The following is a 15,000-nucleotide window of genomic DNA, read 5'->3' on the forward strand; positions in this document are numbered from 1 at the left end:
CCAGTGGCCACAGAGGGTACTGCAGCCCCCAGCCCCACCCGCCTCCCCCCAGTGGCCACAGAGGGTACTGCAGCCTGCAGCCCCACCAGCCTCCCCCCAGTGGCCACAGAGGGTACTGCAGCCCCCAGCCCCACCTTCCTCCTCCCAGTGGCCACAGAGGGTACTGCAGCCTCCAGCCCCACCTTCCTCCCCCCAGTGGCCACAGAGGGTACTGCAGCCCCCAACCCCACCTTCCTCCCCCCAGTGGCCACAGAGGGTACTGCAGCCCCCAGCCCCACCTTCCTCCCCCCAGTGGCCACAGAGGGTACTGCAGCCCCCAGCCCCACCTTCCTCCCCCCAGTGGCCACAGAGGGTACTGCAGCCCCCAGCCCCACCTTCCTCCCCCCAGTGGCCACAGAGGGTACTGCAGCCCCCAGCCCCACCCGCCTCCCCCCAGTGGCCACAGAGGGTACTGCAGCCCCCAGCCCCACCAGCCTCTCCCCAGTGGCCACAGAGGGCACTGCAGCCCCCAGCCCCACCCGCCTCCCCCCAGTGGCCACAGAGGGTACTGCAGCCCCCAGCCCCACCAGCCTCTCCCCAGTGGCCACAGAGGGTACTGCAGCCCGCAGCCCCTTTTCCATCTCTCCAACTCTCCTCCTCTGCCCCTGCTCCAGACCCCCTCCCTGGCACGGCTGGGGGGGGGTATAAGTTCTGCCGGGGGGGGGGACTCTGAGGGGGAGCTATCTGGGTGCTGTCCAACAACACCAGCTCTGGGACAGGGGGTGAATGGGATGTTGGGGGCACGGACTCACTGGGGGGTGAGATGTGTCTCTGGGCTCGCCAGCTCTGAGCTGGGGGGTCACAGTCTGAGCTGTCTCTTTCCCTCTGCCCCGCCCCATTGTCCCCGTCTACCCCAGAGCTGCCCCCTGCCCCCTGGATCGCCCTGGCTCCCCGGCACCCCGTGTTCCTCCCAGGGGAGCAGGTGACTTTCCGGTGCTCGGCTCCCCCGGGCCAGGAGGTGGCCAGGTACAGATTCTACAGGCAGCCAGGGAAGCTGATCGGCGCCGGGGTCCCTGACCCGACAGGGAGCACCCGGCTGGATCTCAGCGCTGGGCCAGGGACGGCCGGGCTGTACTTGTGTGTGTACTGGGCACGGCGCGCCGGCAGAGAGGTGCCGTCCAAGAAGAGCTGGCCTGTCACTGTGTCCCTGACAGGTGAGCTTGGCCTGGCCTCTGACACCCCAAAATCCTGTGCCCTGTCCCCCTGCACCTCTTCCACGCCCATCTCCCTGTGCCCCATTTCCTTGCTTCCCTGAACACCATCATCCTGCAGCCCTGTGTTTCTGCACCCCACCCCCAGTAACCCATCCCCCGCACCCTTTTTCCCATAGCTTCCCTGAATCCTATCTCCTTGTCCCCCCATTCTCTCTCCCCTTGCACCACTGCACCCCCTCTGCCTGCACCCCGACACCCCTACTTCCTGTCTCCTTCTCCCCTGCCCTCCATGGCTCTGTGTCCCTGCGCTCTGCACCCCAGAGGTTGCCCATGGGGAGAAGGTTTCTGAGCATCGGCGGGGGGGCGGTGTGTGTGTGTGTGTGTGTGTGTGTGTGTGTGTGTGCGCGTGCCCTGTGGCCTCCGTCAGGAGCAGGGAGGCAAAGACTCAGCTGGACCCAGGTCCCCGCGGGGCGTTCGGAGATGTTTGTGGCAGGAGGCTGAGATGAGGCTCGTTTCCACCCGCAGATCATCCCCCGAAGCCCTCGGTGTTGCTGGCTCCGGACTCTCTGGCCTACGTGTCTGGGGACAGGGTGGAGATTTGCTGCTTGGCTCCCCCCACGGCCTCCCCGGAGTGGTTCAGTTTTTACCAGAGCGGCAAGGTGATTGGACACCAGCCGGGAAACACCTCGACGTGGCAGCTGGATCTTCAACGTAGCGGCACCGGAAACGCCACCCGGTCGTTCTCCTGCACCTACGAGCGGCGGATCCAGGGGCGGCCGGTGCCCTCCCACACCAGCGACCCCGTCTCCATCCCCGTGTTCCCGGCGCCGGCCGCCCCGTCCCTGCGGCTCATCCCGCCCCACCCGCTCTACGTGACGGGGGAGACGGTGACGGCCGAGTGTGTCGCCCCCGCTGGGCCCTACGAGCCCCGGGCCCACCGGCTGCAGAGAGACGAGGAGCCGGGTGCGGAGATGCCGGGGCCCTGGCATGACCTGACAGTCACACCCAGCACCCGCGGGCGCTACCGGTGCGAGTACAGCACAGAGCTCCACGGGCGCCGCCTCCAGTCACCCCCCAGCCCGTCGGTGGTACTAGAAGTGACGGGTACGGAAAACCCCCAGTGCCCGTCATACGCTAGAGCTGCCCTGCTCCCCATCAGCCCTGCTGACCCCTCCCCTGCTCCCCGCAGATCCCCCTCCCTCGCCAGAGCTGAGCGTGGACCCCCCGTCCGGCGTGGTGAGCGAGGGGTCCCCCCTGCTCCTCACCTGCAGGGCCCCCGGGGACACCACCCAGCAGAGGTTCCACTTCTACCAGGACGGGGCCGAGCTCAGCCCCCCGGAGCCCGGCACCAGCCCCGAGCGCCGCTTCCCGCAGGCCGCGCCGAATAACAGCGGGAACTTCACCTGCGGGTACGAGGAGCCCGTGGGCAGGAGGTGGATCCTGTCCCTCCCGAGCCAGGCCGTGAACGTCGCCGTGGCAGGTGAGGTCTCTGCTTCTTCCCTCCCCAGCCTTGGCCTCCCCTGGGGCGGGAGACCGACTTGTGGGTGCAGTACCGGAGCCTGACACCAGGGGGCAGCGATTCCCTAGGGGGCGGGGCCCATACCCAGAGCATCTGGCAGGCAGAAAGTGTCTCCTTAAAGGGGAGGTGGCAACGTGGTCTCTGCCCTGGCTGGGGCCTGGGGGAGCTAGGGGGTCCCCAAACCTTCCCTCCCCATTAACTCCTCCCTGAGGGGAGCTGCTTGACACCGAGGTCCCTGATCTGGGGGAGGGGTGCCTGGCTGGATCTGAGCGCTGGGCCGGGGACGGCCGGGCAGTATGTGTGTCCTGGGCACGGCGCGCCGGGCAAGAGGTGTTGTCCAAGGAGAGCTGGCCTGTCGCTGTGTCCCTGACAGAGGAGTTTGTCCTGATCTGACACCCCAAAGCCCTGTGCCCTGTTCCCCTGTAGCCCTGCATCTCTTCACCCTTCTCTCCGGCTGTCTCCCGTCCCCATTCTCCTGCATCCTCTCACAACCCTCTGCCTCTGGACCCTACACCCCATCCCTAAGCACCCTGCACTATCCCCTGGTCCCCAGCTCCCAGCCTCCATGCCCCTGCACTGCCGCTTGTTGTATGCCCTGCCCCGAGAGAGCCAGGGACTGGGCAGAGCTCAGTGCTAAGTGGCTCTGGTTCTGGGTGATGCTGGATCCCAGCTGGATCCCGGCTGGGCAGGGGCATGGAGAGTCGGTCTCATCAGAGTGGATGGGGGCAGCTGGACTGGTTCACCCCAAGTGCGGACGGAGCAGGGTCTGATCCTGGCATAACCACGGGGTGGGGCTGGGAAGGGGCGAGCGACGGAGCCCAGAGGAGGCAGGAGAACAAGGACGGGAGCTGGGCTGGGCTCACTGGAGGCTGCCCATGGGGAGACGGTTTGTGAGCATCAGGGGGCTGCCCTGGACTGGCCTCTGGCAGGAGCCTCGTCCCTGCAGCTCACCCCGCCCCACCCGCTCTACGTGATGGAGGAGACGGTGACGGCCGAGTGTGTCGCCCCCGCTGGGCCCTACGAGCCCCGGGCCCGCCGGCTGCAGAGAGACGAGGAGCTGGGTGCAGAGACGCTGGGGCCCTGGCACAACCTGATGGTCACGCCCAGCACCCGTGGGAGCTACCAGTGCGGGTACAGCACAGAGCTCCATGGGCGCCGCCTCCAGTCACCCCCCAGCCCCCTAGTGGTACTAGAAGTTATGAATACGGAAAACCCCTAGTGCCCGTCATACGCTAGAGCCACCCCCGTCCCCCGTCAGCCCTGCTGACCCCTCCCCTGCTCCCCACAGATCCCCCTCCCCCGCCAGAGTGGTGAGTGAGGGGCCCCCCCTGCTTCTCACCTGCAGGGCCCCCTGAGGCGCCGGCAAGTGGAGGTTCCACTTCTACAAGGAAGGAGCCGAGCTCGCAGCCGGGGCCGGGGGGTCGGAGCTCAGCCCCCCGGAGCCTAGTGCCGGCTCCGAGCGCCGCTTCCCGCAGGTCACACCCAACAGCAGTGGTACGAGGAGGTACGAGGAGCACTTGGCCAGGAGCTGGGTCCTGTCCCCCTCGAGCCGGGCCGTGAACGTTGCCGTGATGGGTGAGGTCTCTGCTTGTCCCCCACAGCACCCCCAACCCCGAGTGCCAGCCACCCCTGGGGGGGGGCTGACCTCCTGGGTGCAGTACTGGGAGGCGGCCTTTCAGTCTTATCTGCACAGTGGCATGTCCGGCTCCTAGACACGTTCGAATCCAGAAGGCACCCCTAGGTCGTGCAAACTGACGTGCTGGGTAGCACAGTCCATCTTCTCTGTGGGAGAGGCAGAGTGGGACGGAGATGCCTAGGGGTGAAGAGGCACCAAGCGGGGCTCATCTCCAGGTAGCCTTATCGTGGAGGAATCCCAACGTGTCTGACATTTCCTCTCTGGGTCCACAGCCCGGGGAGTCCCTGTCCCATGGATTGTAGACGCTGCTATTGGAGGCTCCTTTTTCCTCATCATCATCCTCATCTTCCTCATCACCCACGTTTTCCTCTAGCGTGAAGGTAGGTATTCCGCTCAGGGCCAGGCAGCCTCTTGGTGCCACTTGCTAGACTATCAAGTGCCTGGTGATTTGTGGAGAGAGCCACAAGGTAGGGAATTTATTGAGCGGAAGAGGAGGAGAAAGAGATGGGTGTGTCCACAGGGCATCCTGAAGATAGCAAGGTGATAGGGAACAGCCAGCATGGATTTGTAAAGAACAAACCATGTCAGACCAATCGGATAGCTTCCTTTGATAGGATAACGAGTCTTGTGGATAAGGGAGAAGCGGTGGATGTAGTATACCTAGACTTTAGTAAGGTGTTTGATACGGTCTCGCATGATATTCTTATTGATAAACTAGGCAAATACAACTTAGATGGGGCTACTATAAGGTGGGTGCATAACTGGCTGGATAATTGTACTCAGAGAGTCATTATTAATGGTTCACAATCCTGCTGGAAAGGCAGAACAAGTGGGGTTCTGCAGGGGTCTGCTTTGGGACCGGCTCTGTTCAATATCTTCATCAACGATTTAGATATTGGCATAGAAAGTACGCTTATTAAGTTTGCAGATGATCCCAAGCTGGGAGGGGTTGCGACTGCTCTGGAGGACGGGTCAGAATTCAAAATGATCTGGACAAATTGGAGAAATGGTCGGAGGGAAACAGGATGAAATTTAATAAAGAGAAATGCAAAGTGCTCCACTTAGGGAGGAACAATCAGTTTCATACATACAGAACGGGAAGCGACTGTCTAGGAAGGAGCACGGCAGAAAGGGATCTAGGGGTCATAGTGGACCACAAGTTGAATATGAGTCAGCAGTGTGATGCTGTTGCAAAAAAAGGAAACATGATTCTGGGATGTATTAACAGACGTGTTGTGAGCAAGACACGAGGAGTCGTTCTTCTGCTCTACTCTGCGCTGGTTAGATCTCAGTTGGAGGCGCATTTCAAGAAAGATGTGGAAAAATTGGAGAGGGTCCAGAGAAGAGTAACAAGAATGATGAAAGGTCTAGAGAACATGAGCTATGAGTGAAGGGTGAAGGAATTGGGTTTGTTTAGTTTAGAAAAGAGAAGACTGAGGGGGGACATGAGAGCAGTTTTCAGGTATCTAAAAGGGTTTCATAAGGAGGAGGGAGAAAACTTGTTCATCTTGGCCTCTGAGGATAGAACAAGAAGCAATGGGCTTAAACTGCAGCAAGGGAGGTTTAGGTTGGACGTTAGGAAAAAGTTCCTACCTGTCAGGTTAGTCAAACACTGGAATGAATTGCCCAGGGAGGTTGTGGAATCCCCATCTCTGGAGATATTGAAGAGTAGGTTAGATAAATGTCTATCAGGGATGGTCTAGTCAGTATTTGGTCCTGTCATGAGGGCGGGGGGCTGGACTCGATGACTCTCGAGGTCCCTTCCAGTCCTAGTATCTATGATTCTATGAAAGGGGATGTTGGGGAGACATTTCAGGAGCTGGCTCTATGCTGCCACATTAGCCTCACCGCGGGGTCGATGCCTTTTCATTGCTGTCCCGTCTTTCTGTTACAGGTTCCCAGGGAGCCTGGAGCCCAGAAAAAGTCTTGTTTTACTGCAAGATCTCCCGTTTGGGTCTGTGTATCTTTCGCTCCATGGACCGGGGGGGGGGGGCATTCCTGCCAGAGTATCCCCCAGCAGTTGTCTGGCCTGGTTGAACGGTTCACTTATTCTGCCCTCGAGCTGCTCATCAGTCACCCACGTGCAACTTCTCCCCAGGCCTCGGTGTCTGATCTTCACTTGCTTTCTCCCCCGGGGAACAGAGCTGTGCAGTTTGGGAAAGAAAGAGTCCCGACTTTCCAATTAAAATCGAGTTTATTTTTTTGCCGTGGGGGAGTGAACGTTAAGGGATTAGCAAATGCAGCGAAAGCAGGAGCCTAAAGGCTAAGAGGGTAAACATGGTAGGAAGGGGTGTGTGTGTGTGTGTGTGTGTGTGTGTGTGTGTGTGTGTGTGTGTGTGTGTATGTCCCCCTGCTGGAGGAAATGGTCCCTGCTCCATGTGTGGTAGATGGACGATGTGCCAAACTGGGAGGTTTCTAGATTGGGTGTTTGCATCCTGATTTTTAAAGGGCCCATGATTTGGATTTCTGGTTTCCTGCCCTCCCCCCTCGAGTGGTTCTCTGGAGGTTGTGGATAAACCCCTAGTGACGCGGCACCCCCTCTCCCCTCTCCCTCCAGTCCCCTCCCTCCTGTGGTGCTCAGGGAGTCACAGAGGAAGGGAAGGTCAGAGACGGATACACATCGGAGCCGGGGGGTGCGGGGAGGGACAGAGTGAATGGGGCAGGGCAGAGCCAAGGAGGCAGGGAGGGGAATTCACTGCCCCCCCAAGGGGGCCCTGATGGGACAGCAAGCCAGCCCTGTGTAGCCTGTACTCCTACATACTTTCCTGAACTTTTCACTGGTTTATCCTATTCTACCAGTAACGCAAGGACCTACTGGGATCCAACCCCGTAAGACGTTAGCCGTGGTGTAGATGGGTTATAAGTAAGAGTTACTATCTATCGTATTTTTTGGAAAAGAATGATAGCGAGGTAGGGATCAGCCTGTGGACATTTCTAGCTCTTCTAAGTAGGTCAAACCACCCCAGGGCCAGTGTGCTAGCACAGAATGTGTCGTTATCTTGTGTGGTATCTGGAGATGCCAAAAATACAACGGTCTCCAGATGAGACATCCTGCTCGACCAAGAAAGCGGGGGCGGCGGGCGACGTTTCTTGGGATTTTCGCCACAAGTGCCCATTTTCGGAATTTGCCCACGCAGCGATACCGCATACATATTCAAAAGGGTGTCCTAGTTTCATTCCCCAATCGGCAGTGTGCCGAAATCTGGTTTTGGCTTTGAGGGGATTGGCTAGAGGTGACGCAGGAAGAGCTATAACACCCCACGGCAGGTCGTGTGGAACAGGACTTCCTTCCTCAAGCTTTCGTCCTCGTTTTCCTGTACAGTCCTGGTGCTCTTTTAAGTCTCGTCTTCCCCTGCTACTCTCTGCCCTCTTGCTGAGACCCTCGCTCTTCCAGCGGCGTTAATGGACCGGCCGGATGCAAGAGGAGAAAGGGTAAGAGGTTAAACATGGTAGAACGGGTGTGTGTGTGTGTGTGTGTGTGTGTCTGTGTTCCAGCTGGCCCCTGCTGGAGGGGATGAGACCAGGTGGGATACAGCAGGCGTTGAGAAGGGGGGTAGAAATCCGAGTCCTGTCTGTGTCTGAAATGCCGGGGATCACCGCAGATTTGAGCCGACGTGCTATTTCAGCAGGTCTCCTACCCTGGCCCGGATGGGAGAAAAGGGCCGAGTGATTACATCGCTCCGTTGGCACCAAACAGAGACACTTCCTGGGCAGCAGAATCCACTCCACGGACATCCGACCCGGCGCAAGGGAGGAGAGCCCTAAAATTCACAGGGTGACCCTGAACCTTGGGAAGGGGACGGGGTGGGGGTGAGGTGGACCCTGGATTCCAGAAGATGGTTGAGTTGGAGGAAGTCTATGAAGTGGGGTTCAGAGGAGAGGATTGGGGTGTTGTGGGTGATTTGGAAGGTCTCTGTTGAGGTGCTTGAGTAGGTGTTGGGGGTCCAACGGGTGGCTATGAGATGTTCTGGGATTGTGGGTGTCAGGATAGCTGGGGATGGGGGATGTTGAGGGACGTGAGGTTCAAGGAACTGGGGAAGCAGCAGTGAAAGAATTATTGGTTTTGTCTGGGCGAGGGGGGGTGTTAGCAGCGCCAGGGGGAGTTTTTTGAGGCAAACCCATTTCTACAGGGTTCGACCGGTCAGTTTCACCGCGAGGGGGGCTCAGGGCCGGGAGGGAACCTGGGGTTACAAAGAGGTTCAAGGACCTTGCTCTCAATCAGGCAGAGGTAGGATCTGAAGACATCTAAGTCCCAGGCTCCGGTCTCTCTCGCTGGGGGCTGTTCGACTGGGCACCAATCACAGCCCATGGGTCTCCCTGGGTGAATGGCTGCAGACCACACCTGCGACGGTTGAGAGGCTCAAGTCTTCTGCAGCATTGGGAGACGACGGCTGCCCCGTGTCCGGGTGAACGGTGTAACTAGCCGGAGGCTTCGTGGTGGATTTGGAGGGCTCTAGTTTTCGCTCGGAGGAGAAGTGAAACCAAGTGTCGAAAGTGCCAACTGTTCTCAAGAAAGGGGTTTCCTGTTTCCTGATCGGGCCTTCCACAACATGCCCCCCCATGCCGATGAGAACGGCCCTACAGGGTCAGAAAAGCGCGTTTGGTCAGAAACAAGTCTCCTCTGGGCCCATCTACCCCAGTCCTCCAACAGCGACCAACACCAGGTGCCCCGGAGGGAACGAATGGGACATCCCATCCATTGATCCATCCCTTGTTGTCCAATCCCAACGCTTCTTTGAGGATTTCAACCAGGGCCTGTTGAGTTGCAGTCAATGGCTCTACCCCTGCGTTGAAGGAAGAGCTACCTACATCTGCAAGACTTACCGCCGAGGGTGGGTCAGGTCTTCCCTATGCCTTTTGCTGGAGGGGGCAGTACAGCGTCTTGGGATACACCCCCCCGTCGTCTCCTGCTGGCCGGGGTCTGCTCTCTGCTGATGGCGCTGGCAGGGCGGCGGCGTAGGGCATGACGATGGTTGTGTAGGCCGCGGCGGGAGCCTGGAGCTGGCGAGAGACACAGTGAGCGGGCAGGAAGCAGAGAGGAGATGGGGGAGGGGGGCCCGGTTCTCGTTACCTCTGCCGCCTGCCCCTGTGGTGCGTGGCTTTGATCCTGGCTCCTGAGCTCCAGCTGCAGGAGGGTGGGGGCTGAGGTCTCCACATCTACGTGACAAAGAGCAGGAAGGGTCGATGTGCCGGGCAAGAGGGAACCCGCCCCGCCCTGGTGGAGGTGGTTTCCGCCGAGCTGATCCATAAGCCGGGGGGCGGCGGGGGGGGGGGGGGGGGGGGGAGTCTGTCTTTTTTTTCTGAGCCCGCCCCAGGCTGTGAAAACTCCATGGCTCAGCACAGTGCTACTGGTGGGGCCCCCCACATAGGGGTCACCATCGTTCTGACCGAACAAAACCGAACACCCATGCCCCGCCCCTTTTCCGGGACTCTGCCCCCTCCCTCCCTCGCTGGCTCCCGCCTCACTCATGCGCTTCTCCTCACCAGGTTTTGGGGGGGACCCGTTTCGACCTGGTGCCCGGTGGAAAACTGGACACTGGGCCAGCTGAACCCCAGGTCATGGGGTTCTGGGGGGTGGGGCGCCAGGCCCTGGGGTTTGGCTTTCTGGCCTTGCAAATGGGTGCTCCCTCTCAGAAGCACTGGTGGGGGGGAGGCGAGGGGAAGACCTAGCACCCGGACTCTGGCTGTGGCCTCTTTCTGCTCTCGGCCTCTTCCCACCACGTGTGCACCAGGTGACCAGTTTCCCTGCATCCTGTGCCTCTGGCCTCCAGGCCCCGTCCGCTTGCCTCGCCGGGGCTGTGGGTCGCGGCTGCTGCCGGGGGGACAAGGGCCCCGAGGGGAGCGACGGGAAGAGGAAACGGGGGAAGGATGCGGCTCCCCCCGGACGTACCTCTCGAGCTATTGCAGCAACCGCAGCAGCAGCAGCAGCAGCAGCAACAGGAAAGACCAAAGAGGATGCTGCCCAGAAAGAAAACTTGCAGGATAATTGACCAGGGGTCGCTCTTGTGTGGGGCAGGCTTTGGGACTGAAGGCAGGAGAGAGAAGTCAGAGCCCCCCTGTGCCCACGGGTGGGGTGATGTGGGGCAGACCACCCCACCCCTCTTCGGGGTCATTACCGGTGAAGTGGTTCCAGGGGAAGATCCCGATCTCCTGGTGCCCATCATGCAGCGCTCCGGACAGGTGGGCCATGGGCGGCGGCAGGGGACGGGGACCTGCGGGGAGCAGCAAAGGGGAGCGGTCAGCAGGGGAGCCGCAGGGCTGTGCTGTATAATGGGCACAGCTGGAGACCAGAGAGTCCCATTTTCCCTCAGTGGGGGTTGGGGGTGACCCCATGGCTTTGCCCCTTCCCGTGTGTGTGGCGTGGGACCGGTGGGTGGCCGGCCCCGAGTCGCCAGCTTTCTGCCCCCACCTAGAGCAGGGGTTCCCAAACTTTTCAGCATCCTGCCCACTTTTTTATTTTTGAGGAACCCTCCCCCCTCGTTGAGCCAAAAAACCCAAACAAACTCTTTCTTGGGGGGAGGGTGGGTTTGGTCACCTCATGCCCCCTGTGAAATTTCTTCATGCCTCCCCAGAGGGGCACCCCCCCAGCTTGGGAAGCCACGGCCTAGAGGGTCCTCCTCAGATGGGACTTTCCATCCATCTCGGGGTGTCCCCGGCTCGCTAGGATGTCCTGCCTGCAGGATCCCGTCATGGGTACTCACCAGGTGCCGAGGCCGGGAAGGGTGCGTCTCGGCTGCGGCGGGTGGCACCGTGCGGGTTGCGAGCCCTCCATGGCGCGGCGATGCTGTAGGTCACCACCGAGGCGGTGACTAGGGAGCAAAGGGGGGGAGGAGAGCTCAGGCCTAGCAGGGCACCCCAGAAATCCACTCATCCAGTGCCCTAGCCCCGGGACGGGCCCAGCCAGCCCGACGTCTGATGTCTACATCGAGGAGCAAACCCCAGCCCCTGTCTCTGCTCCACCGATTGCTCTTCGGTGCCTTTCCAGCCTTGCGGGTCTCCCATCTCCTGACCCCCCCCAGGAGCAAGGGATGTTCTGGATCAGGGATGGGGGAGAAGGGTGGGAGGCCCCCTAAACTCCCCACCGCAGAGACAAGGAGAGATCCCTGCAGAGGAACTTTGGGGGCGAAGTTGCCTTCCCCTCGCCCCACTACAGCTGCCAATTTTCATCCGACGTACCCCTCCCAATGTCAGTTGTGTTGATGTACATCTGGGCCAGCCCCCCTGCCTTTGGGGAGTCCCTTAGCCCGCTTTCCCAATGCAGGAGCCTGGTCCATGCCTGGCGTAGTTTGTGTTGGCTGCTCCGTTGCTCCCAGGACTTGAACCCACACCACCCGGTGCCCTCCAGGTGTGGGTGCTGGTCCCCTGGGTTCGGCCCACCCTGCCTCATCTTGCTGCTGGTGGGCTGGGCTGCTGGCTGCTCCTAGGGTAGGTGGGGTTTGGGTCGCTGACTCCAACCTGCCGCCCTGTCCTCTTCTGCCCGACCTCTCCTCCCTAGTCACTGCCAAGCTGGGGACCTATGGCATCGCCACGCCAGGGAGGGCTCGAAACCCACACCGGGCCACCCGCCGCAGCCGAGACACCGTGTGCGTTTCGCCTCATGCCGGTCTTCATGGAATGAGGTTTAATCCCTGGGAGACCCCAAGGAGGTTGGTCTCCCTGTCCCACCTAACCCTGGGGCGATGTCTTCTAGCCACAGATGAGATGTCAGCCTCTTCCTAGCTGGTGCTGGCGCTCTTGGGGGTGGGGGACTTGAACGAACAACCCAGGCTAATGCCCTAACCCCTAGGCCACTTCAGAACGTGCCCCACTTCTCTACCTTCAGGGTGTCCCTTATCCGGTCTTCCTACATCCACTGGAGGTACCTTATCCACTGGAGGAGCACTCCAACCTTCCTACGTTCTTGGTGCCCCCTTATCCGTCCTATGTCCCAAGGCTGCCAGGGTGGGGCTTGAACCCGGCTGAGGACGGGGCTGGCTGAGCGATGGGGATGCTAGGAGGTGGGTCAAGTCCCGACACTGGTCAGTTGCCCCCGGTCCTCCCCGTATAGAGCGCAATGACTTGTGTTGAGGGAAATCTTCTTCCGGAAAGTGGACTCTTCTTCCTCCTTTGCTCTTTCTTCCCCAAGGATGGGTGGAAACGCAACACGTTGAAGGCGCAGGGACATTTCATGTTGTAAACTTTCGGGAAATATTTGGGCCTCCCGCCCTAAAACTCTGGGGGAAACAACTCCCTGCAGGAGTTACGTACTCACCAAAACCTAAGCTTGATGGACAGCTTAATGGGACGTTCGTGGTGTAGAGCAGGGGGTTTCAACCTGTGGGCCGTAGACCCCTTGCAGGGGGGGAGGGGTGCTGATTATGTCTAAGATATCCACAGGGCTCCATCTGAACATTTTTAGATATTCCCGTGTGGAGCCCTGCAAGTCCACGAGTAGCCGCTTTATGTCCACAGGTATCTCCACCTGCAGAGGTGGAGATCAGGGCTCATGTTGGCACGTTCGTGTTTAGAACCCAGCAAATTTTTGGGTATCTGCAGATCACAGAAGTGGAAGGGATCGCAAGAGTCCAGTCCCGGCAGGACCAAGCACCGTCTAGATCGCCCCTGACAGGTGTCTGTCCGACCTGTTCTGAAATATCCCCAGGGTTGGAGACTCTACAACCTCCCTGGGCAATTTAGTCCAGGGTTTCACCACCTGGACAGGTAGGAAGTTTTCCCTCATGCTCAACCTAAACCTCCCTGGCTGCAATTTAAGCCCATTGCTTTGTGTCCTGTCCTCAGAGGCCAAGGAGAAAAAATTTTCTCCCTCCTCCTTGTGACACCCTTTTAGATACCTGAAAACAGCTCTCCTGTCCCCTCTCAGTCTTCTCTTTTCCAAACTGAAGAAGCCCAATTCTTTCAGCCTTCCCTCCTAGTGCATGTTCTCTAGACCTTTCATCATTCTCGTTGCTCTTCTCTGGACCTTCTCCAATTTCTCCACATCTTTCCCGAAATGCGGTGCCCGGAACTGGACCCAATCCTCCAATTCATCCACGCAGAGTGGAGCGGAAGAATGACTTCTCATGTCTCGCTCGCCACACTCCTGGATACCGATATCCAGGGCTTGACAAACGGCGGCGAAACCTACTCGCCAGCCCCGCACTGCTTATGCACAAGATCCGCATTGCGCATGCGCACGCCGCTCGTGAACAGGGCGACCGGCTGAAATCTACTCGCCAGTTGATTCAGTGATTTGTCGAGCCCTGTCGATATCCATGGCTCATGTTTGCACGTGTGGACACCAGCTTTGTGTGTGGACAGGGCTCTGTTCTTGTGCTAGCCGTGAACACTGGTGTGAATGGGGGAAGTTAGAGTCTAAGCCGCGGATCAAATCTGATGATACATCCTGCTCCCATGAGACATGTTGCACATACACACAAAAGGGGGTGTCCACAAATGTAGCGGGGGGAGAAGGTTGAAACCCCCTGATGTCGAGTTGGACCTGAAGAGCTGTAGGTTGGCTCATCTCTGAAATCTACCGTATGTTGGAGAGAATTTATCTGCCAGCTCAAAAACTCCTCAAACAGTAAGAGTGAGGACCACCAAACCTGGTAGGCAGCTTCCTCGGGTCATAACTGCAAGCCAGGTCAGTACCCGGACAATGGGGTGGGCCTGGAATGGGACTGGTTCTCAGAAAACCAGGCAGAAGAGAGAGACTCACCAGGCGGGTAAAAGTGGGCAGCTTTGCTCGCAGGAGCTGAGCCAACCAGGGAAAGGCGGTTCTCCCCGGCCCCAAATGCCCGTGGTGAGAGAAGGCGGGGTTGTCTTCTCCCCCCAGGGCAGCCTGCACCCCGAACCTCTGCCCCCACCCCCGCCCCTGCCCCAGAGCAGCGATTGACATGAAGTAGGGATGTTTTCATTGTATTTTCCAAAAAAATCCCAAACTGAGTTGAGCGAAGGACCCGAGCCAGGTCGTCTAGCGCAGGGTTTCTCAACCAGCGGTACGAGTACCCTTAGGGGTACGTCAACACAACTGAAATGTGGAGAAAATGGAATTTTGTTGTCAGTTTTACAGCACTTGATTATTTTTGTACTTTTTACACCCAAAAGTTTCTTCGTCCACCTGGCTACAATTACGTTGTTTAAACAAAAGTGTTGCAATGGTAGAAAAAAATGTGTGTCTGAAAACTTTAGGCACTAGGGGTACTTATAATTGTTTTTTAAAAAATGGGGCACTTTATAAAAATTGGGTGAGAAACACTCGTCTAGTGAGTATCACTCCTGTTGGTTTTGCTTCCTGTAAGGAGCTCCCAGCAGGGACGGAGCAGCAAATCCGCAGTGCGGTTCCCTGGGTGCCATGCGGTGTGTGCTTTTGCCTCTTGGCAAAGGGGGGTGACAGCTCAGAGGCCGAGAAGAGTTAAACAAGCTGCGGGGCTGAAGCCGGCTGCCGAGAGACCTCATGTGACCCCGTCATGCGGAGGAGAAGAAACGAAACTTTCGAGAGGAGAAAAAGCTCAGAAAAGGAAACAGCGAGAGAGAAGCTACCCGCGGCGCGGCTGGTGGGAACGGAGGGCGGTCCTGTGAAAGACACGCCCTTGTCTCGGAAACCTTGGGGCTCGTGTAGCTGCCGCAAGAGGTTAAGGGGTAACAGGCCGTTGGGGTGTCTAGGGTGACTG

The 15,000-nt window shown here is 59.1% G+C and overlaps 1 protein-coding gene across 3 annotated transcripts in view; it reads right to left on the reverse strand.

The window, feature by feature from the left end:
* Positions 1 to 5,974: 5,974 nt before the first annotated feature.
* Positions 5,975 to 15,000, reverse strand: part of LOC142821194 (uncharacterized) — an 11,312-nt gene continuing 2,286 nt past the window's right edge. Inside the window, exons 2-7 of one of the 3 annotated variants that reach the window (XM_075912028.2) lie at positions 11,050 to 11,157; positions 10,465 to 10,560; positions 10,239 to 10,373; positions 9,420 to 9,505; positions 9,173 to 9,349; positions 5,977 to 8,926 (exon numbers count right to left, since the gene is read on the reverse strand). In XM_075912028.2, the coding sequence (XP_075768143.2) occupies positions 9,197 to 9,349; positions 9,420 to 9,505; positions 10,239 to 10,373; positions 10,465 to 10,560; positions 11,050 to 11,157 (578 nt within the window). In that variant the 3' untranslated portion in view covers positions 5,977 to 8,926; positions 9,173 to 9,196. Of the gene's footprint in view, positions 8,927 to 9,172; positions 9,506 to 10,238; positions 10,374 to 10,464; positions 10,561 to 11,049 lie in introns of all 3 variants that reach the window. The other 2 variants (XM_075912025.2, XM_075912027.2) reach the window with 2 other exon arrangements.

This window comes from Pelodiscus sinensis, chromosome 30 (assembly GCF_052426305.1).
Source record: "Pelodiscus sinensis isolate ZL-2025 chromosome 30, ASM5242630v1, whole genome shotgun sequence".
Lineage (NCBI taxonomy): Eukaryota > Metazoa > Chordata > Testudines > Trionychidae > Pelodiscus > Pelodiscus sinensis.